At 39.3% G+C, this 23,590-nt stretch overlaps 1 protein-coding gene across 1 annotated transcript; it reads left to right on the forward strand.

Moving 5' to 3' along the window:
* Positions 1–172: 172 nt before the first annotated feature.
* On the forward strand, positions 173–15,206 carry THAP6 (THAP domain containing 6). Its single transcript, XM_068975668.1, has 5 exons — positions 173–220; positions 1,124–1,226; positions 4,399–4,606; positions 8,537–8,662; positions 14,950–15,206. The coding sequence occupies exons 2-5, from the start codon at positions 1,147–1,149 to the stop codon at positions 15,202–15,204; spliced, it is 669 nt and encodes a 222-aa protein (XP_068831769.1). The 5' UTR covers positions 173–220; positions 1,124–1,146; the 3' UTR covers positions 15,205–15,206.
* Positions 15,207–23,590: the final 8,384 nt, after the last annotated feature.

Consider the following 23,590-nt stretch of genomic DNA (forward strand, 5'->3'; position numbering starts at 1 on the left):
TCAAACTCCACGACCCCTTCCCCCAGGCCAAAAGCTACTCCCAGAGAAGCAGCGCCGCCCTAGCCCACCCCGTCCCGGCTGCAGCGGCCTCCGGAGCCAAGATGGCGGCAGGGCACGTGACCCGGGGCAGCCGGATTTCCGGCGCCCGGAACCACGGGGCGGAAGCGAAAGGAGGCACAGTCTCCGTTGTCGTCGTTAGTCGCTGCCTTCACCGCTAACGGTAATAATTCTTAGGTTGCCTCCCCTTTTCCCTCCATCGCTACCCGCCCACACCCTGGGCGCGGTTCGGGGCGAGGAGAACCGCAGCAGCGCGGAAACGTCCGGTGGCCCCTGGGGAAGGGCCGCTCTCCGGCCTCAGCGACACCTGTGACACGGAGGCCCCTCCCTCTCCCGGCAGCGGCCGTAGCCTCGAGAAATGGGCGGAGCTCTTGCCTGGCCTGCCGGCTGGCAGCGAATCCTGGCGCGCTCGCGGCCACGGCCGAGCAGCCAAGCGCTGGTCAGCGACCCAAATGCCTTTTTGTCCCCTTGTTCATTACTTCCTCTTCATTCTTTCAGTAGTATATTAACATTTACTATGTGCCAGTCACCAGCTACGCCATGGAAACGAAAGTGACCAAAAACGGTTCTGGGAACTCAGTCTGGTGAAGGAAAAAGAGAGTCCACAGACACCCTGAAATAAATGTAGGTTTACAGCTTGGAGAAGTGCTAGGAAGGGGAAGTGTGTGTTCCAAGAGAGCTAGTACCAGAGGGAATCTGACTTAATCCGGTGTCAAGGAAGGTTTCCCTGAGGAACCAACGCTTGAGCTGAGAGCTCAGAATCAGCTTTCTAGGAGGCATCAGTGTGCCAGGATCTGGTGACGAGGCAACACGTGCCTCTAAGAAGTGGTGGGAGGGAAATGTACCCGCCCCTGAAACTGACATACGGCCTAGCTGAATATGACCTGCCTTGTTAAAGAGCCAAACCTCTAGAAAATTTTATGAGGAGAGCTGCGGGTTTTAGAAGAAAATATTTTCCCTTGGCTTTCTAACCTCATGTAATGTTATGTGGAATGTACTGGGAAAGGTAAATATGTACCCCTTAGCTTTGAAGTTGCTGACGCTTGCCCCCTTAATTTTCTTTCAGTTCTCCTATGAGTTGCTGAGACCATGGTGAAATGTTGCTCGGCCGTTGGATGTGCCTCTCGCTGTTTACCAAATTCCAAGTTAAAAGGACTGACATTTCATGTGTAAGAGTCTGCTGTAGTTAAGCCAAGTACTTTTGACTGTTAAAAGAAGCTAAAGACAGGTCTACTTAAATCTTCAATTTTGCAGCCAGTTGCTCTACCCCTGAGCTATGCCGCCTAGAACTTTGATTTTGAACTTTAGTTCTCAACTTCTTTTTTAATAACCTTTTTAGTTAAATTTGAAGTGACAATAACAGTTTTACATTTTTATAATTAGTGCAGAAGCTTAAGATACCTGCAAAGGTATCACAGACAGGTTAACAAAAATATCATCACACCTTTTTGCTAATATTACTATTTTGCATTTTAACATACCTTCAAAGAAATTGTGTTGTTGTAGTTTACAATCCAAATCAAGGATCTCTGCTGAAATATATTCTGTCCTTTAGAAATAAATCAAGCTTATGTTAAAGAGAAATAATAGAGCTTATGTTTATATTGATGTTTAAAAATAGATCAAGCTTATGTTACAGAGAAAAAGGTATAAATTATAACTTCAGACCAAATTTAGCTGTACTGCAGATAAATCAGTTCAGTTCAGTTTCGTCGCTAAGTTGTGTCCGACTCTTTGCAACCCCATGAACTGCAGCACGCCAGGCCTCCCTGTCTATCAGCAACTCCCGGAGTTTGCTCAAACTCATGTCCATCGAGTTGGTGATGCCATCCAGCCATCTCATCCTCTGTTGTCCCCTTCTCCTCCTGCCCCCAATCCCTCCCAGCATCAGAGTCTTTTCTAATGAGTCAACTCTTCGGATGAGGTGGCCAAACTATTGGAGTTTCAGCTTTAGCATCAGTCCCTCCAAAGAACACCCAGGACTGATCTCCTTTAGAATGGACTGGTTGGATCTCCTTGCAGTTCAAGGGACTCTCAAGAGTCTTCTCCAACACTGCAGTTCAAAAGCATCAATTCTTTGGTGCTCAGCTTTCTTCACAGTCCAACTTTCATTTCCATACATGACCACAGGAAAAACCATAGCCTTGACTAGACGGACCTTTGTTGGCAAAGTAACATCTCTGCTTTTGAATATGCTATCTAGGTTGGTCATAACTTTCTTTCCAAGGAATAAACGTCTTTTAATTTCATAGCTGCAGTCACCATCTGCAGTGATTTTGGAGCCCAAAAAAGTCTGACACTGTTTCCGCTGTCTCCCCATCTATTTCCCATGAAGTGATGGAACCAGATGCCATGATCTTAGTTTTCTGAATGTTGAGCTTTAAGCCAACTTTTTCACTCTCCTCTTTTACTTTCATCAAGAGGCTTTTTAGTTCCTCTTCACTTTCTGCCATCAGGGTGGTGTCATCTGCATATCTGAGATTGTTGATATTTCTCCTGGCAATCTTGATTCCAGCTTGTGCTTCTTCCAGCCCAGCGTTTCTCATGATGTACTCTGCATATAAGTTAAATAAGCAGGGAGACAATATACAGCCTTGATGTACTCCTTTTCCTGATTTGGAACCAATCTGTTGTTCCATGTCCAGTTCTAACTGTTGCTTCTTGACCTGCATACAGATTTCTCAAGAGGCAGGTGAGGTGGTCTGGTATTCCCATCTCTTTCAGAATTTTCCACAGTTTATTGTGATCCACACAGTCAAAGGTTTGGGATAGTCAATAAAGCAGAAATAGATGTTTTTCTGGAACTCTCTTGCTTTTTTGATGATCCAGCAGATGTTGGCAATTTGATCTCTGGTTCCTCTACCTTTTCTAAAACCAGATTGAACATCTGAAAGTTCATGGTTCATGTATTTCTGAAGCCTGGCTTGGAGAATTTTGAGCATTACTTTACTAGCATGAGAGATGGGTGCAATTGTGTGGTAGTTTGAGCATTCTTTGCCATTGCCTTTCTTTGGGATTGGAATGAAAACGGACCTTTTCCAGTGGCCACTGGTGAGTTTTCCAAATTTGCTGGCATATTGAGTGCAGCACTTTTTTAGGATCATTTTTTAGGATTTGAAATAGCTCAGCTGGAATTCCATCACCTCCACTAGCTTTGTTCATAGTGATGCTTTCTAAGGCCCACTTGACTTCACATTCCAGGGTGTCTGGCTCTAGATGAGTGAACATACCTTTGTGATTATCTGAGTCGTGAAGATCTTTTTTGTATAGTTCTGTGTATTCTTGCCACCTCTTCTTAATATCTTCTGCTTCTGTTAGGTCCATACCATTTCTGTCCTTTATTATGCCCATCTTTGCATGAAATCTTCCCTTGGTGTCTCTAATTTTCTTGAAGAGATCTCTAGTCTTTCCCATTCTGTTCTTTTCCTCTATTTCTTTGCATTGATTGCTGAGGAAGGCTTTCTTATCTCTTCTTGCTATTCTTTGGAATTCTGCATTCAGATGCTTATATCTTTCCTTTTCTCCTTTGCTTTTTGCTTCTCTTCTTTTCACAGCTATTTGGAAGGCCTCCCCAGATAAATCAAAATGGTCTTAATTTAGTATTTTAGTCATTCTTCTGACAGCATAGGAAAGAAGGAGCAATAAGGTTTAATAATTATTCATTTGTGAAGTTTTATTTTGTTGCTTTTGTACCAGGCACTGTACTATGTGCCAGAGAAAGATCTGCCAGCTACTTTGCTAAGTATAAGGAAATCAAAAATGAACATGTGTACCCCACTTTATTCCAAAAAAGACTTGAACCAGCTTGGAAAATTGGAAAAGATATGGCTAACTTCCAGATCTCAAAATCCTTCTGATCTCCAAAATTGCAAACTCCGCAGGTGTTCTCTGCATTCATTCACCAAGCATTTATACCCTTGTTTTGTATTAAATGTTGTACTAAACAACTTTTTGATGCTGATAGAAGAATGGAACTACAAGTGTCTCTGTTCATCTGGGATAAATTCATCAGATAGGAAAAGGCCCAAGTGATGTTCTTCATCATCTATAGATGAAGAAAAACCTTCAGGTGTAAATTTTACTCTAAGGTATTAAATGTCTTTGTAAGCTTTTCTTCTTTATAATATGAGAAAGAATTAAATGAGGGCTATTTGCCTGCAGCATGTTTGGTACAGAAATCTGAGTGTTAAAACTGAAAGTTATAAAACCATAAATCGCAGTGGTTTCCTAAATATTCCAGTTTCAAAAGTAATAACAAACCAGTTAAAGAATCAATTTCAGCACAGCTTTTTAATTCAAGTACATGTGTTAAATTAAACATAAATATGTATTTTTTTCTAGATTCCCTACAGATGAAAACATCAAAAGAAAATGGGTATTAGCAATGAAAAGACTTGATGTGAATGCTGCAGGCATTTGGGAGCCTAAAAAAGGAGATGTGTTATGTTCAAGACACTTTAAGAAGACAGATTTTGACAGAAGTGCTCCAAATATTAAACTGAAACCTGGAGTCGTACCTTCCATTTTTGATTCCGTATCTCACTTACAGGTTTGTTTATTAGATGCTGCTTACCATCATTACTCACTGTTTATGGACTATTTAAGAACCTTCACACACTTGCTACCATTTTTTATTGTTTGCTTATTGATTTGAAAACCATTCTCTAAAGATTTTTTTAGATTTGTAAACTGCTGTGTAAGCTTTTCTAATGAGTAGTAAGAGTGTTTTACCAGTAGCCCCTCAGAAATGTTAATATCTGTACCTTACTAAGATTTGGTGAAGCAAACTTGAGTTAGTATAGCTCAAGATTTGGGTCTAAAAATTGGAGGAATGTTAGAGTTGAACTGAAGTTCCAAGCTGGCAGTGCACCTCACACTGGAGCAAAAGTCAAGAGCAGAGCCGCAACAGACACAAAGTATACTTTGAGAGCCACATACATTCACACTTAAAACCTAAGTATAACTGGAAGGTAGAAAACCAAAAGATGAGAAGGAAAGAAGAGGTCAAAAAAAGAAAATAAAAGGATTGTTTAAGGACACTCTAGTTGTATTCTGTGGCTTTTCTCAGTGATTTTAGTGCCATGGATGAGCTGCTTCACCCTGAGTATCTCTCTTGACTTTGTATACCTGAATGAGTACTCACTTTCAGAAACTCTAGAGATTGATTGCAATGTGGAAAATTCAGGGAGAGCCTGTGGTTCCCACACCAATAGGAATGAACCCCTATTGAAAGGTATCTCCTTCCTGACAGCTGGAAACAGAGGAAGTAGTTCAGAAGATGTCTACTCCCATAGGGGTCTTGGCCACATTTGCAGATGTTCGTATCTCAGTACTTGAGTTATAAAGTGGAAACTGACTCAGTTTCTTCCATATTAATAAATGTACAGTATCTTCTGCAATTTGCTCTAAAGGGTTTGTTTCCGATACCATGGTGTCATCTGTAATGTTAAGCGGACCTTAAAAAATATGGACATAGTAAGTCAAATAACAATAAATTACTAACTTCCAAAAGTTATTTCCTAATAACAAGGAAATCACAGAATCCAGAAGTAACACTGTTAACACTCTATGTGGATCTTTTGTCATTTGTATGTGTATGTTTGTATATAAATACATCTCTATTTATATATTCCTACAAAATAGGATTATATTGTTTATCCTTTTTATTATTTGCTTTGCCCTTTTTTTAACATTCATACAGTGCTTACTGTGTGCCAGGCACTAATCTAAGCACTTTACATATATTTTGACTCTTTTAGTCCCCCAAACTGCCATAAGAGTTAAATAATCTTATTCTCATTTGACTACTTGAGAAAATTTAGACCCAGAAAGCTGGAATACATTCCCCAAGTCACAGTGCTGTTAAATGGCAGAGGCTAGATTTAAACCCAGGTATTATAGCTCCAAAGTTCACTCTTAACTATTATAATATTTTCTATGATGTTAAATATTTTTCTATAACAATGGCTTTCAAATTTAGTCTACCTAAATATTATCCAGGGAGCTTGGCTTAAAATGCAGAATTCTAACCACCTCTCCCAAAAAATTTGATTCAGAGTCTAGGATCTGCATTTTGTAATAGGCACCCTGCATGATTGTGTTGCAGCTCAATGGATCACATTTTTAAGAGAAACCTATATGGAATATCAATTTTTTTAACTAAACTTTATACTGAAGTCAACCTACATCTAACAAATTGCACACATCATAAGTGTATAGACCACTGGACTTTCACAAAGTGAATACACTCATGTAACTCCTCTCAGGCCAAGATGGAGAAAGTTTTCAGTGCCCCAGAAACTTCCCTGATGCTCTTTCCCAGTCCCTACACCCTCGAAATTACCACTGTCCTGACTTTTATCACTGTCAATTATTGTAAATGGAGTCGTATAGTACATACTCTGTTCTGTGGCTCCTTTCACTCAACATTTTGTTCTTGTGATTCATCCACATTGCAGCATGTGGTACTAGTCCGTGTATTTTCTTTGCACTATAATATTCTATTGTATTTGTTGTTGTTCAGTGCTAAGTCATGTCCAGCTTTATGTGACCTCATGAACTTCAGTGCACCAGGCTTCCCTGTCCTTCACCATTTCCCAGAGTTTGCTCAAACTCAGGTCCATTAGAGTGAGTGATGCCATCCAGTCATCTCATCTTTTGCTGCTCCCTTCTCCTCCTACCCTCAATCTTTCCCAGCGTCAGGGTCTTTTCCAGTGAGTCAGCTCTTCATATCAGGTGGCCAAAGTATTGGAATTTCAGCTTCGGCATCAATCCTTCCAAAGAATATTCAGGGTTGATTTCCTTTAGGATTGACTAGTTTGATCTCCTTGCAGTCCAAGAGACTCTCAAGAGTCTTCTCTAGCACCGTAGTTCAAAAACATCAGTTCTTCAGCACATTGTATAAATAAACTATAATTTCAATTCTACTGTTGATGAACGTTTGGATTTTCACTTTGGAGCTATTATGAATGGTGCAACTACAAACATTTTTGTCCATGCCTTTTGATGCAGTTAAATATACACATTTCTACAGAGTATATGTACATTTCTGTTAGAAGTGGAATTGCTGAATCCTAGGATCAGCTTGAGTAGATATCACCATAGTTTTTGAAAGTGGTTTTACCAACTTATACCCCCACCATCAGCTTATAAGAGTTATGATTCTATATCCTTTCTCATATTTAGTGATGTCATCTTTACAGTACATTTTTAATGACCATATAGTGGTTGATCCAATGTATGGACAATAAATACTTTATGTAATCAGTCCTTACCATTGTATATAGATTATCATCTTCCACTGTTTTAAAAAGCATTAGAATGACCATTATTGTAGCTGAATCTATGTACATATCCTTATTTCCCCAAACTAATTTCCTGGAAATAAAATAGCTAGACCAAAAATTACACACATTTTTAAGTCTTTTGCTTTTGATACAAGCCTCCCAAAAGCCCATCATAAAGTTTATATCAGTCTCCTGCCATACTAATAGTTATGCATTAAAGTGTCCATCCTAATCCTCAGTGTAAGTTGTGTTTTTAACCTTTGCTGAAATTGATAGGCATAGATGACATCTTATTGTTTTAATTCATCTTTGAATATTAGTGCATTTATGCATTATTTCCTGTGTTCATTAGACAGTTTTACTTCTTCTTTTGTGAATAACTTATTCAAGTCTTCTAGTTTTATCTTTTTCTAAGCTGTTTTGTAACAACAATAGATATTGAGGGTATGAATCATTTAACTATGTTGCAGTTACTTTTTGTTCTTTGTCTTTAGTTCTAATTATGGTGTTGGTTTGTTTTGTGTGAAATACATTTTTTTAAGTAGTCCTATATTTTCTCTTGTGCTGTCTGATTTAAGATTTTATAAATATTTCCCATGTATTTTTCTACTTCCTCATTGTTTTCATTCTTACATGAATTTTCATTATATAGAAATTCATTGTGATTTACTGTACATAAAGAATATAACTTTTTCATAATTAGTTCATTTTTCATGATTTATAGCCTTTCTCCACTTATTTAGAATGCCATTTTTTATCCTGAAGGCTCTTATCTACATGATCTACTCATATTTTTCTTAGAGAATAGTCTTCTGACCCAAGGTTAGAACCCATATCTCCTGTGCCTCCTGCTTGGCAGGCAGATTCTTTACTACTGAACCATCTGGGAAGCCAAAAAAGTACACTATCTTAAATATTGTTACCTTGTAGGATATTTTTAATACCTTGTAGGATGTATCTTCCCTCACTATCATTCTTTTTTAAGGAAAATTCATGTTTCCAGGTAAACTTTAAAGTTATTTTAGGGAAGTTTCTTTAAACTAATCTCAGTGAATTTAAACTTTACTGACTTTTAAAAGCAATTTCCATTAAAAATATATATAATAATTTTACTACAAAAAAAGAAATTTAAAAGTTTACAAAAGGACAGAAATATCTACAATGATTGATTAACAGTTAACTATTCTTAACAGGGGAAAAGAGAAAAGCTTCATTATAGGAAAAACTTCACCCTCAAAGCCCTTCCAGTTACAAACCACAATCACAAGCTTGTTGATGCTTCCTCGTGTGTTGAAGAATTCCAGTCCCAGTTCATTTTTGTAAGTAAAATTACTGGGCTAAAGTTGATATTTTAAAGATGAACATGCCCTCTCCCTTCAGATTAAGCTTTTTAAAATCTTACTGAAAAACTAGGACTTACAGGTTTTTGAGATTTTTTTTTTAATATATAATAACCAAAAGTAATATTGCTTCCAAGGGCCATTATAATTTATATATACATATTTAATTCAAAGAATGCTTTCACAAAAATATTTCAACCAATCAGTTCAGTTTAGTCCAGTTGCTGAGTTGTGTCCGACTCTTTGTGACCCCATGGACTGCACCATACCAGTACACCTGTCCATCACCAACTCCCAGAGCTTGCTCAAACTCATGTCCATCAAGTTAGTGATGCCATCCAACTGTCTCATCCTCTGTCGTCCCCTTCTCCTTCTGCCTTCAGTCTTTGCCAGCATCAGGGTCTTTTCCAGTGAGTCAGTTCTTCACATCAGGTGGCCAAAGTATTGGAGCTTCAGCTTCAACATCAGTCCTTCCAGTGAATATTCAGGACTGATTTCCTTTAGGGTTGACTGGTTTGATTTCCTTGCAGTCCAAGGGACTCTCAAGAGTCTTCTCCAACACCATAATTCAAAAGCATCAATTCTTCAGTGCTTAGCTTTCTTTATGGTTCAACTCATATCCATACATGACTACTGGAAAAACCATAGCTTTGACTAGACAGACCTTTGTTAGCAAAGTAATGTCAACCAATAAAATACAATAATTCCTCCCTTTAGTTATTGGTATTGTAGGTTCTATGTGGAAATATCTAATTTTAAAAATATCTATGTCTTTAGGTTTTCTTGAAGGACTATCATACACACAGTATTGAAGCTTGCATTTATTTATTCATCTGATTGCTTTTTCATGTTAGAATCAAGCCTAGAATCCAGATCTGTTTTACTATCTTAATTACTATAGTTTTATAATAATGCTTAAAATCAGGCAGTGTTTATCAATGTTAAATCTTCCAACTTTGTTCTTTTTCAAAGTTGTTTTGGATAGTCTTGGTCCTTTGCCTTTTTATATAAATTTTAGAATCACTTTCATAAATTTCTACAAAATTCTTGCTGGAGTTTTGACTGGGATTCTGTTGAACCTACAGATCCATTTGGGAAGAATTGACATCTTAATAAAACTATTTTAAGTCTTCCAGCCCATCACTTCATATATTTAAACTTTTAAATTTTCTTAGCAGGGTTTTGTCATTTTCAGTGTACAGTCTTTCATTTCTTTTGTCAGGTTTATCCCTAAGTACTTTGTATGTTTGGATGCTATTATAAATGGCATTGTTTTAATTACTGTTAGTATATGGACATAAATTGACCTTTGTATATGAATGTTGCATCTGTCACACTTGCTAAACTCACACATTAATTATCAAAGCTTTTTTGTAAAGGCTGTCAGGTTTTCTACAAAGATAATCATGATGTCTATCATTAAAAACAGTTTTAATTCTTCTTTTCCAGTGTAAATACCTTTCATTTCTTTTTCTTGCTTTATTGCACTACCTTGAACCTCCAAAGTTATGCTGAGTAGAAGTACTGAGAACTGATCTTTATGCTTTGCTCCTGATTTTAGGAGGAAGGCATCAGTCTTTCACCATTGAAGATATTCATATGATGTTAACTGTGGATTTTTCATAATTGCACTTTATCAGACTGAGGAAGTACCTTTCTGTTTTATTCTTTCAGTTTTAGTGAGCTATAATTGACATACATCACTGTATAAGTTTAAAGTGTACAATAATGATTTAGTTTACATTCATCATGAAGTGATCATCACTTCATGATGTAAGTAAGTTTAGATGAACATCTATCATCTCATATAAGCAAAACTAAGAATTAGAAAAAACTTACAGTGTGTGAATTGAAAAATATATTGGAGAGAATTAATGGCATGTTTGTAGGCAGGAAGAAAAGGGGACAACAGAGGATGAGATGGTTGGAAGGCATCGCCAACTCAATGGACATGAATTTGAGTAAATTTTGGGAGTTGGCGATGGACAGGGAGGCCTGGCATGCTGCAGTCCATGGGTCGCAGAGAGTCGGACACAACTGAGTGACTGAACTGAACTGAATGGCATGTTAGATATTTCAGAAGAAAAGATTAGTTAAGGTGAAGATATAGCAATGGGAACTATCCAGAATGGACTACAGAGAGAAAAGGGAATATTTTAAAAATGAAAAACATGAACAGAGCATCATTGAGAAGTGGCACAACTTCAGACAGCCCAAGGTACATGTAATTAGACTCTCCAAAGGAAAAGGAAGAAAAGTTGAAAGGAATATTTGAAGAAATCATGGCCAAAATTTTTCCAGGTTTGATAAAAACTATAAACCCACAGATAAAAAGCTCAGCAATCCCAAGCACAAGAAACATGAAGAAAACTAAACTAGGCTACATTATAATCAAATTATTCAAACCCATTGGAAAAGAAATTTCTTATGTCTTAATAAATTGACCCCTTTATTATTAAGAAATGGCCTTCTTTATCCCTGGTAATATTCTTTGCTCTGAAATCTACTTTGTCTGATAGTAATATACCCACCGTAGTTATCTGTTATTAGTGTTATCCTAGTTGAAACCTTTAGTTTCAACATATTTGTTTCTTTTTGTTTTTAAGATGTGTTTTTTACTTGGCGGCGTGTACTTTTGGTTCTTTATTTTTTTTAATATAACTTGGTTATTTATAATCACTAATCTTTTCTATATATAATTTCTGCCTTTTATTTGGATTATTTAAACTCAATTCAGTTCAGTTCAGTTCAGTTCAGTTCAGTCGTTCAGTCATGTCTGACTCTTCGCGACCCCATGAATCGCAGCATGCCAGGCCTCCCTGTCCTTCACCAACTCCCAGAGTTCACTCAGACTCACGTCCATCAAGTCCGTGATGCCATCCAGCCATCTCATCCTCTGTCGTCCCCTTCTCCTCCTGCCCCCAATTCCTCCCAGCATCAGAGTCTTTTCCAATGAGTCAACTTTTCACATGAGGTGGCCAAAGTACTGGCGTTTCAGCTTTAGCATCATTATAATAATATGATTATCATATTACTTTATATCAAATTATCTAATAGGATATGGTTTGGTTTAAATCTGTCATCATACTTATTTCCTATTCCATTTAGTCTTTGTTCTCATTTTTTTCTTTTTTTGTCTTCTTTTCAATTAATTAAATTTTTTTATAATTCCATCTTATCGCCTTTTTTTGATTCATTCACCATAACTGTTAGTTGCTTTTGGGTCTATAACATCCATGTTTAACTTACCACAGGCTACATGATAAGTGGTATTATTCCACTTAGTGTATAGTATACTTATCTTACCATAGTATACTTTTATTTCTCTTCTCCAACCTTTTTGCTACAGCTGTCATACATATGCTATGAACCACATACTACATTGATATTGTTTTTGTTTAAGCAGTAAATTATCTTTTAAAAAGATTTAAATAATAAGAAAAAAAGGTAAATGCTACCCATATAGTTGCCACTGCAGGGCTTTTCATTCCTTTGTGTAAATCCATATTTCCATCAGGTATCATTCTGTCTGAGGGACTTAACTTTAATACTCCTTATAGTGCAGCTATGCTGGTGATAAATTCTTTCAGCTTTTATAAAATCATTACTTAGTCTTCTAAATAGTCATTATTTAGTCTGGAAAATTCTGAACAATCATTTAGTCTTCATTTTTGAAAGATATTGACAAATTCTGGGTTGACAGTTTGTGAGTTTGTTGTTGTTAGTTTTCTTAACATGTTGCTCCACTATATTCTCATATGCATGCTTGCTAATCAAAAATCTATCATTCTTATCTTTTTCCTTTGCTAAAAATTTTTCTTTGCTAATGGTTTTAAATAATTTGATTATACCATAGTTTAGCTTTGTTTATGTTTCTTATGCTTGGGATTTATTGTTTCTTTATCTGTGAGTTTATAGCTTTTATCAAACTAGGAAAAATTTCAGTCATGATTTCTTCAGATATTTCTTTCTTCCTCAACTTTTCTTCCTTTTCCTTTGGGGAGTCTAATTACACGTATATTGGGCTGTCAGAAGTTGTGCCACCTCTCACTCATGCTGTTCATTTTTTTGTGTTTTAAATACTCCCTTTTCTCTCTGTAGTCCATTCTGGATAGTTCCTATTGCTGTATCTTCACCTTCACCAATCTTCTGAAATTTCTAATCTGCCATTGCTGCTGCTGCTAAGTTGCTTCAGTCGTGTCCGACTCTATGTGACCCCGTAGATGGCAGCCCACCAGGCTCCCCCGTCCCTGGGATCCTCCAGGCAAGAACACTGGAGTGGGTTGCCCTTTCCTTCTCCAATGCATGAAAGTGAAAAGTAAAAGTGAAGTCGCTCAGTCGTGTCCGACTCTTAGCGACCCCACAGACTGCAGCCTACCAGGCTCCTCCGTCCATGGGATTTTCCAGGCAAGAGTACTGGAGTGGGGTGCCATTGCCTTCTCCAAATTTGCCATTAGTTCTCTTTAATATATTTTTCACTTCACACATAGTAATTTTTAAGTCCAGGTGTCCTGTTTGATTCTTTTTTATGTCTTTCATGTCTCTGCTTAACTTTCTAACATATATGATACAATTTTAATAATTTCATTAATTTCCTTGTCTACTGAGTCTAACATTTGCTAGTTCTGGGTTGGTTTCTATGGACTGGTTTCTCTGTTATGGCTCATATTTTCTGCTGTTTTGCATGCCTGGTAAATTTTGTATGCCACTTACTGTGGATTTTGCTTCACTGGATGCTGGATATTTTTGTGTCCTATATGCTTGAGCATTGTTATGAGGTATAGTTATTTGGAAACAATTTGGTCCTTTCAGGTTTTTCTTTTTTTAGGCAGGACCAGAAATTCTCAGGCTATTTGTTCCCCACCACTGAGGCAAGACTCTTCTGTGTACTCTTCTCAGTTCCCCACGAATCTGGTCTGGCTGGTGGGAGTGAAATCTGTGAGCTCAGGGTACTCCTGATCTTTTCTGCCCACTCTTTCCTCAGCCTTGAGCAGTTCCCTACACATATACACTGATCTTACTCAGGGCAATACTTGACAGGGAGCTTCTGAAGATCTCCAGGTTCTCCTCTCTCCTATTGATACTTTGTTCTGTAAACTGTAGCCACCTTGGTCTCCCCAAATACTTTGCACTACCTCCTCAACTCTGACTAACCAGCTCTGCCTGGGTTTCCTCTCCTTGCACTGACACCTAGAACTCTCTCAAGGCAGTAAGTTGGGCAGTCATAAGGCTCATCTCTTTGTTTCCCATCTCTCTGCAGTCTCTGCCTTCCTTGCCTGATGTCCTTATGTGCAGAATTGTTTTAATACCTTTTGGCTGTGTGTTGAGGTCTGACTGCATCTTCGTCGCCATACCTAGGCCTTCTCTAGTTGCAGTGAGCAGGGGCTGCTCTTCATTGCAGTGCACTGGCCTCACTGAGGTGGCTTCTCTCTTGTTGCAGAACACAGGCTCTAAGGCACTTGGGCTTCAGTAGCTGCAGCTTGCAGGCCCTAGAGTGCAGGCTTAGTGGTTGTGACACACAGGCTTAGTTGCTGCACAGCATGTGAAGTCTTCCCAATCTCCTGCCTTAGCAGGCAGATAGCCTTTTACCACCAGGGAAGTCCTGGGTTTCTTATGTCAATCCAGTCTCTTATTTCATCTTGGCTGAAAGCAAAGTCATTTTCACTAATTTTAAGTAACAGCTTTTCAAAATTATGTCAGTGGTGTTTTTGAATGAAAAAATACCCAACAAACATACCATAACCAAAATAAGTACTGAGTGCTTAAATTATCTCTTTATAAATCCAAGACCAGAGTCCTCTCTAAATCCATCACACCCAGCCTGAGGACCTGCTTCAGTGCTTTCCTGTCATCCCTTATAAAGTGAAATATTCATCAAATAAAGCAATTCCGTTAAAAGGTTAAAAACGTAAGTTTTTTTGATAGGTAAAACTTAAACTTAGCAGCCCACACTTAGGGACCAAAACTGTTATGGTCGTTGTGAGTGTCATGCTGTTTGTTCATAAGCAGATGCCTACCTCCAGGTGAGAAGTGCCTTCCCCCCAGGATTCTGCCCTCCTTGTGTATGCCAGACCTTAGACAAAGATGGGGACTCTAGGCACCTGAAATATCCCTGTCCTCTCCCTGTCGTCTTTGAACCTCTTAGTATCACCAACTTGAAAATGTTCTCTAAGCATAGTATTTGGAGAAATAACTGAGGCCTACTTACAATTTTTTATCTAACTGCTTATCTGTCTGGTTTAATAACTTGGTGTTTATGTTTTTAGGAACATAGCTACAGTGTGATGGACAGCCCAAAGAAACTTAAGCATAAATTAGATCATGTGATCAGCGAGCTAGAGGATACCAAGAAAAGTCTGCAGAATGTTCTAGACCGAGAAAAACGTTTCCAAAAATCATTGAGGAAGACAATCAGGGAATTAAAGGATGAATGTCTCATCAGTCAAGAAACAGCAAAAAGACTGGAAGCTTTCTGTTGGGACTGGTGTCAGGAGAGCATAGAACAAAACTATATTTCATGAAATAATCTCATGTTCTACTTAAAATTGGTAAAATTGATATTGGCTGTTAAGGAAATAATTCTCATTTACCATCATTAAATAATGTTCATCATTCCATCATTTAGAGTGCCCTTTGGGTCCTCTGCAGCCTGATGCATTAGAGTTATTATCCAAAGGCTTTTTTTTTAAAAGATACATAAAAATTTTGTGCTAGTTATTATGTTTTGGAGTAATTTGTGAGAGTTATGTTTTTATAGGCCTAAACTATATGGGCTTCCCTGCTGGCTCAGAGATGAAGAATCTACCCACATTGCAGGATGGGTTCAGTCCCTGGGTTAGGAAGATCCCCTGGAGAAGGAAATGGCGACCCACTCCAGTATTCTTGCCCAGGAAATTCCACGGACAGAAGAGCCTGGCGGGCTCCAGTTCACAGGGTCACAAAGAGTCAGACACTACCGAATGATGAACACTTTGAGACCTAAACTAGTGCCAGGTCACTATTTTAAAATGTTAAGAGATCAAGAAAATTCTGTAGGACTAAGGAAATGATTTTAGATCAGCTACATTAAGCTTTTAGTCGAAAGTGGACACTTTAGCAGCATCAGATTTTTGGCTTCAAAGGAGTATCTTTGCTTATAACACATGTCCATCTAGAATCCAATTCAAGGTGCTTTTATTATCAGTAATACCAAAAGATGTTTTTACAAGGCATCCCATGGTAGTAACCTTGAGAACAACATATGGTGCAGATCTTTTGGCTCTTAAGGTTGTTTGGAGCCAAGTTAAAACCCCTGATGAGGTCTTATTTTTTCAATACGGTACATCATTTCTCCTCACTAGGAGCACTTTGATGTAAACCAGCATCGCTTTAACAAATTTTTAAAGAGGATCATAAATCTGATTTTTAAACGGTTACTGACAGTTCTTCTGAACATTTTGTTTCATGACTGTTATTTCATCATAAAGATATATCTTCAAAATCTGAATGCCAGTAGTAACTGCATACTTTTAATGCTGTTTTGTATTTTACAGAAAGTAGTATTACTAACATTTTTTAAGGTAAAAAATACAGAAGAAACCATTAAAAATAATGATGTGGCTCTTCTAGTTAAAATAGGAATTAGAAAGAGGGTTATAATATTTTCCTTTAATTAGGAGACAAGATTGCTATCCGAGATTTCATTTAGAGAAAATAGATAAGTGACAATTTTAGAAAAACTTCTTACTGAATTTACAGAAGAATAACTTTTAGTTATTTTCTGACTGATCCAAGAGTCAGAAATTTATCTCCTGATTTCTTAGTAAAAACAACTGAAATGAGTCATAAATACTGTGCATTAGAATAAAAAGTACTAGCCCCAAAGCAAATGCTACTTTGAAGCATATGTATATACATAAGCTCCATTCATATGTCTGTGCTATAATAGTTAGAATTTGAATATCAGTTATTTCAATATGTTAACTAGAAATGAACTGCATTTTGTGTTAAAACATTCATTATAATTTTATTTGTGTCATGTTAATATCAGTAAGGATACAGTTGCTTGAATTTTTTATATTCAAGAATTATATAATGCATGTTGTATTTTTATGTAAGATTCCAAACCTTCCCACTAAATGGGATTTTACCCACATTTGAAAGATAAGCATTATGCTAAGAAATCAGTGAGGTGCTATGTTTTTACTACCTTTAACGTGTTCTTTAGCTACGCTTTATTTATTTGAGTTATTTAATTTTCCATTTATGCTGGACACACTAACGGAAGCTTGGGTATGATCTTAGGTTTCTAAAGTCAGTGGGCAATGGAGAAAAATAAAAGGATAGATCCAAACACTGCATGTCCAAATTCTAGATCTCTCCTGGCTGCTTAAAATAAATCAAGCCCAGTAGACCTTTCCAAGAGTCAGTTCCCAGTTTCTGCCACTGTCATCACAGTTACCACAGTCACTTTTATTACCGGTGTTCTGTGTTCACAGTGAACTAAGATTTTGTCTTCATTTTCATTGGTCTTAGTGTCATTGAGGAAGAGTGAGCTGTGGGCAAAGTATTGGTATCATCAAGAATCCAGAGCTGCCCATTTGCCCTTATGGAGAAAGGATTGCCAGTAGAAATGTGACATAAGTAGAGTCCTCCCCACCTTCCATCCAGGCAAATGCCTGAACGTGTACATACCTCAGTTCCCTAGCTCAGATGTAAAGAATCGGCCTGCAATGCAGGAGACCTGGGTTCAATCCCTGGATCACGAAGATCCCCTGGAGAAGGAAACGGCAACCCACTCCAGTATTCTTGCCCAGAGAATCGCATGGACAGAGGAGCCTAGTGGGCTATAGTCCATGAGATCGCGAAGAGTCAGACACGACTGAGCAACTAATACACACACACACTGTTCCCAGAGATTCCAGCTTAGCCTGAGGATGAGCCGTCCTGTGCAAAACAGAACTAGGCACCCTTCACCCCCATCCAGAGGATCCTCAAGCAGCCAAGGTCAACCTAAGGGTTTCACTTTGCTTTCAAGCTTACAATAGCCTCTGGATCCTGGAGCAAACCATTACACCAGTTCAACCTCAGCACCAAATCAGGTACAATGGACTTGATACAGTGTTTTTCTCATAGCAAGTTCAAACCTCTGGAAATAGACTTTGGTTGCTAAAAGATAATCACAATTATACCATTGTCATTAATTTGAGAAAAGATGAAATTATTAATATTTATATATATTTAGTCTTAAGAATATAAAAGAAATAATTGATAAAAATCCATTATGTATTTGAAAAATAAAATATTTTTTCTAGTAATGTGCTCTATGTGGTTTTTATTCACTCAGTTGTTCAATAAAATGAGCAGAGAAAAATCAAGAGTATATATACAGTGGTTTTGCTTTAATTTTGCCTTTTTTTCCCTCCACCAATAACTCTGCTGTCTTTTAGAGTCTTCTAGATTAGGTAACCCAGGTGGCAGGCCTGCTTCCACCACAGTATGCATCTGCCATAGACCCCTTTCAGCCCTCAGCCTCACTCAAAACTGGCAGCCTTCATGTCACCAGTATATAGGCAAGGGCAGTATTCTTAGATTTGAAATGTGCTACCATCAGAACCTAGAGATGCTTATTAAGCATCGTGCTTCCTTATTCATAGTGGGGGGCTTCCCTGGTGGCTCAGACGGTAAAGCGTCTGCCTACAATGTGGGAGACCCGGGTTCAATCCCTGGGTTGGGAAGATCTCCTGGAGAAGGAAATGGCAACCCACTCCAGTATTCTTGCCTGGAAAATCCCATGGACGGGAGAATCTGGTAGGCTATAGTCCATGGGATCGCAGAGTCGGACACGACTTGAGTGACTTCACTTCACTTCCCTGGTGGCTCAGCTGTTAAGGAATCCACCTGCAATGCAGGAGACCTGGGTTCAATCCCTGGGTTGGGAAAATCTGGAGAAGGGAACAGCCAGTATTCTTCCCTGGAGAATCCCATGGACAGAGGAGCCTGTCAGGCTACAGTCCATGGAGTTGCAAAGAGTTGGACAAGACTGAGCAACTTTCACATTCACACTTCACATTCATAGTGAGAGATAGAAGTTGTACTACTAATTTTTCTTTTATTCAGAGGGGATGGTCAGGCGTGCCCCTGGTCACTGGACTCTCTACCCCCCGCCTCAAATTTTCCTTGTGTGATTGAGTTCAGCCACTAAATTGTGTCTGACTCTTTGCAACGCCATGGACTGCAGCATGCCAGGCTTCCCTGTCCATCACCAACTCCCAGAGCTTGCTCAAACTCAAGTCCATCGAGTCGGTGATGCCATCCAACCATCTCATCCTCAGTCATCCCCTTCTCCTCCTGCCTTCAATCTTTCCCAGCATCAGGGTCTTTTCCAACGAGTCAGTTCTTAGCATCAGGTGGCCAAAGTATTGGAGCTTCAGATTCAGCATCAGTCCTTCCAATGAATATCCAGGATTGATTTCCTTTAGGATTGACTGGTTTGATATCCTTGCAGTCCAAGGGACTCAAGAGTCTTCTCCAACACCACAGTTCAAAAGCATCAATTCTTTGGCACTCAGCTTTCTTTATGGTCCAACTCTCACATCCATACATGACTACTGGAAAAACCATAGCTTTGTCTGTACTGACCTTTGTCAGTAAAGTAATTTCTCTGCTTTTTAATATGCTATATAGGCTGGTCATAGCTTTTCTTCCAAGGAGCAAGAGTCTTAATTTCATGGCTGCAGTCACCATCTGCAGTGATTTGGGAGCCCTCAAAAATAAAGTCTCTTACTGTTTCCACTGTTTCCCCATCTATTTGCCATGAAGTGATGGGACTAGATGCCATAATCTTAGTTTTCTGAATGCTGAGTTTTAAGCCAGCTTTTTCACTCTCCTCTTTCACTTTCATCAAGAGGCTGTTTAGTTCCCCTTCACTTTCTGCCATAGGGTGGTATCACCTGCATATCTGAGGTTGATATTTCTCCTGGCAATGTTGATGCCAGCTTGTGCTTCATCCAACCCAACATTTTCTCCTGGCAATGTTGATTCCAGGTTGTACTTCATCCAGCCCTGCATTTCACATGATGTACTCTGCATATAAGTCAAATAAACAGGGTGACAGTATACAGTTTTGACATACTCTTTTCCCAATTTGGAACCAGTCCCTTGTTCCATGTCCAGTCCTAACTGTTTCTTCTTGACCTGCATACAGGTTTCACAGGAGACAGGTAAGGTGATCTGGTATTCCCATCTCTTTAAGAATTTTCCACAGTTTGTCATGATCCACACAATCGAAGGCTTTGGCATAGTCAAGACAGAAGTAGACGTTTTCTGGCGTGGCAGACCCCTGAATTTCATGAGTTTCTCACCCTCTAGAGTATATTTTACTTTATCGAGGCTTCGGATTTACTAGTCACAGCTTGCTCATCCCATTTGATTAACATCATCTATCAATATAATGATTTTCTGTAGAATGTCTACATGGTCTAGGTCTCTTTCAATTATAACAGAAACAAGAGAGTTATAACCTGGGCTGTTGATGTTGCTTTTTGTTAGTTCCATGTTAATATGATCTGTTTTCTGATCCTGATATTGTTTGTTTTCAATAGGGATGGTAAAGCAGGCACCCAGCTGATCACTGGGTCACCTACCGTGCGTCCAGAGCCATGTTAATCAACTCTAGCAAGATGTCACAGCTGGCACTCGGCCGTTGTCAGGGCTACTCCTTGGTTGAATTTGCTTTAGTCTTCTGTCATCCTGCAGCCTCTGTCTAAATTTTGCAGGAGCCAGGGTGGTGAATTAAATGGAGATAAGATGGGAGCCACTCCTCCTACATCCTGTAAGATCTGTAAAGTGAAAGTGAAGTCGCTCAGTCGTGTCTGACTCTTTGCGACCCCGTGGACTGTAGCCTATCAGGCTCCTCCGTCCATGGGATTTTCTAGGCAAGAGTGCTGGAGTGGATTGCCATGTCCTTCTCCAGGGGATCTTCCCGACCCAGGAATCGAACCCGGGTCTCCTGCATTGCAGGCAGACGCTTTACCAAGGTTTTACCAACCCCACCCACAAATCAGAAGCTAAGGGGTCTGAAAAAAGGGATTAACACAGCAAGCCTGAGACTGCTGTCCTTAGAAAGGCCTGATTGTAAAATTGACTCTTGGCTAGCATCTGGGAATTTGGGTTTCAGGAGGATTTCCATCATTCCTTAACTGATAAGGCTTCTCTGTGTCTTAAGAGTTTGTAGACACAATGCGGTTTGTGAAGAACACCTGCTTTCCTCTGGGAGTCTGGAATTTGACAATGTTTTAGGCAAAGTGTGCCTATATAACCAGCCTCCAGTAAACCTGAATCTTTCATGAACTTCCCTAGTAGACAGAGTTTCATACATGTTGTCACAATTCCATGCTACACTGAAATGACTCTTGGAGGCTTACACCTGATTACCTCCAGACTTTGCTTGCTCCAACTTCATTTCACCGCACTTCTAACACTCAGGAAAAACAACGATGCCCATGCTCCCACATCCGTTACCTTCCTCCCAGCTGTACTTCCAATCACAGAAATATACCCTGTGCAAAGCAGGAGCTGGAAGAGATGAAACTGGCAAAAGAAAACATTGGATCAGGACCAGGGAACCCAGGAGCAGCAGCCAGATACAACCTGTAATAAGAACCGCATGGGGGTCCATAACAAGCACCAGTAACAGCAGTTTAAGAGGAAATGCTGAGAACTTAGCACAGTCAACGCATATTTTTCAAGTTTCAGGAACTGAATGCCAGAAAATACACTAGGCTCTAGATAACCAACAGAGAAAACACCAGTTCCTGTCCTCAAGGTTAGAGACTAGTAGGAAGTTCCAACAGCAGTAATCTGAGAATGCCAAGGAGTGCAGTTCAGGAGAATGGGCTTCCTGGTGCCTTTCTCCTCACTGTGCACTGCCTCATTATTAATAGTAGAAGCACATGTGCAATAGAATTCATACCACAATATCTTAAAGTTTAAGTGTTTGAGTCTCGGTCTCCTTCATTTAATATTTACTTCAGCTGGTGGCTCAGCTGCTAAAGAATCTGCCTGCAACACGGGAGACCTGGGTTGGATCCCTGGGTCAGGAAGATCCCCTGGAGAGTAGAACGTCTACTCACTCCAGTATTCTGGCCTGGTGAATTCCATGGACTGTGTAGTCCATGGGGTCACAGAGTCAGACATGACTGAGTGACTTTCACTTTCACTTTTTAGGCACATAAAGAAACTTATAGACTAGCCAATTTAACATCATAACCCATTGCGTGTGCTGCTTTCAAAGCCCCATACAGTATCGTGAGGGATGCAAAGATGACAAGGTGAAGGCATACGCAGCCTACAGGGATGCACACGTATATGACACAAAAGAAGTAAGCAAAGTGGCCAGACCGTGGCGATTAAAGTAGGTGACTATGAAACGTATGGAGCCTCCAAGCTCCAAAATGGAACTCGAGTGTGTCGATGTAGACACTTTTAAACTTCTGTCACAGGACTGGGACTCTATTAGCAGCCTCCTCAGAAGTAAGAGTAGGGAACCAAACCACCTGGGGAGAATCAAAGAGACCCGGGTTCAAGTCTCAAGCCTGCCAGTTTACAACAGATGGGACCCGGGCCAAATTACTGAACCTCTATGAGCATTTACGAAGTAGACAATATACCTTCCTCATCAATATAATTGATGAGAATTATATTTAACTGGTTGTAAAACACAGACCATACAATGAGCTTTCCACGTGTTGTTTTTCTGTCTTTAAATCCTATGCCAGGATAATGGGGAAAGGAGATAAGAACCCGGAAGAAGGGCAGAGCTCAAGGGGGGAGAAATGGTCTTGATAGGGAATAAGAGTAGTACACGCAGCAGCAGCCAGGTGATCTGTTTGTGCCTTAAACAAACCTTCCCTCTCTGTGGCAGCTCAAGGACAAGCAAGGAACATCGTCCCACTGAAAGTCAGAAAAGTTTTATTTAATCACATCCTCCCACGTCAACTCTGAAAAGATCACTTAATCCATCTTAGATCTGTCTCATTCACTCATTCATTCCATTTCATAAAGCCCTTGAGACAGGGCTACTCATCATATGGCTCAGAGACCAGTGTCCAAGTAAAGGAGTTCACATAAGAAAAGAAGTCAACTACATCGCCAAGCCCACTATTTAGTCAACATACTTTCATAGTGAGATTTTCTCCATGAATAAAGCAATGTGTTTTTAGGATATACTTGTTTATTTTTTGGCCAGAGCATTAGAGATCTTTGTTCCCCAACCAGGGATTGACCCATACCCCTTGCATTGGGAGCATGGAGTCTTAACCACTGGACCACCAGGGAAGTCCCACTGAAGCTACGTGTTGATCTACATTCTAGAACGAGCACCTTATCTCACTCTGAACTGGCTAATTAGAGTTAGCACTGTCTCATAGTATCCGGTCACGTACTAGATAGATACTTAGAACTTAACCTTGGCGCCATGATTTGTGGTCAGCTGACAGCCAAGGAGTCTCCAACAGAGTTGTGTCAGATAATAAATTTCCCAAATCCTTGTGGTAGAGCTTATGCTGTTGAAAAAAAATACAGAAGATCACATCTGCCTCGGCAAATCTAGGTCTCATGCTTTTTAAAACGGACATGATTTATTAAACAGAGATAGTGAAGCATACTCTGTTAGTGCAGGACACTAACCACAAATACTGGAGATGAGCACCTTATAGAGACAGGCACCAGCTGCAGACTTGCCAGCAAAGTGTACTCAACATACAATTTAATTAGAAGTAAAGGGTACCAGTGCTTACAAAAGAGGTGGACTTTATAATGGTACAAAGCGTTGCCAGCCTATACAGCTGAAGGGAACTACCTCTGAAATCCTGAGCATTTTAAAAAAATGTTTTGGCTGCCACTCTCTCTGACACTTGTGGGTAGGTC

Source organism: Capricornis sumatraensis, chromosome 7 (assembly GCF_032405125.1).
Source record: "Capricornis sumatraensis isolate serow.1 chromosome 7, serow.2, whole genome shotgun sequence".
NCBI classification, from domain to species: domain Eukaryota; kingdom Metazoa; phylum Chordata; class Mammalia; order Artiodactyla; family Bovidae; genus Capricornis; species Capricornis sumatraensis.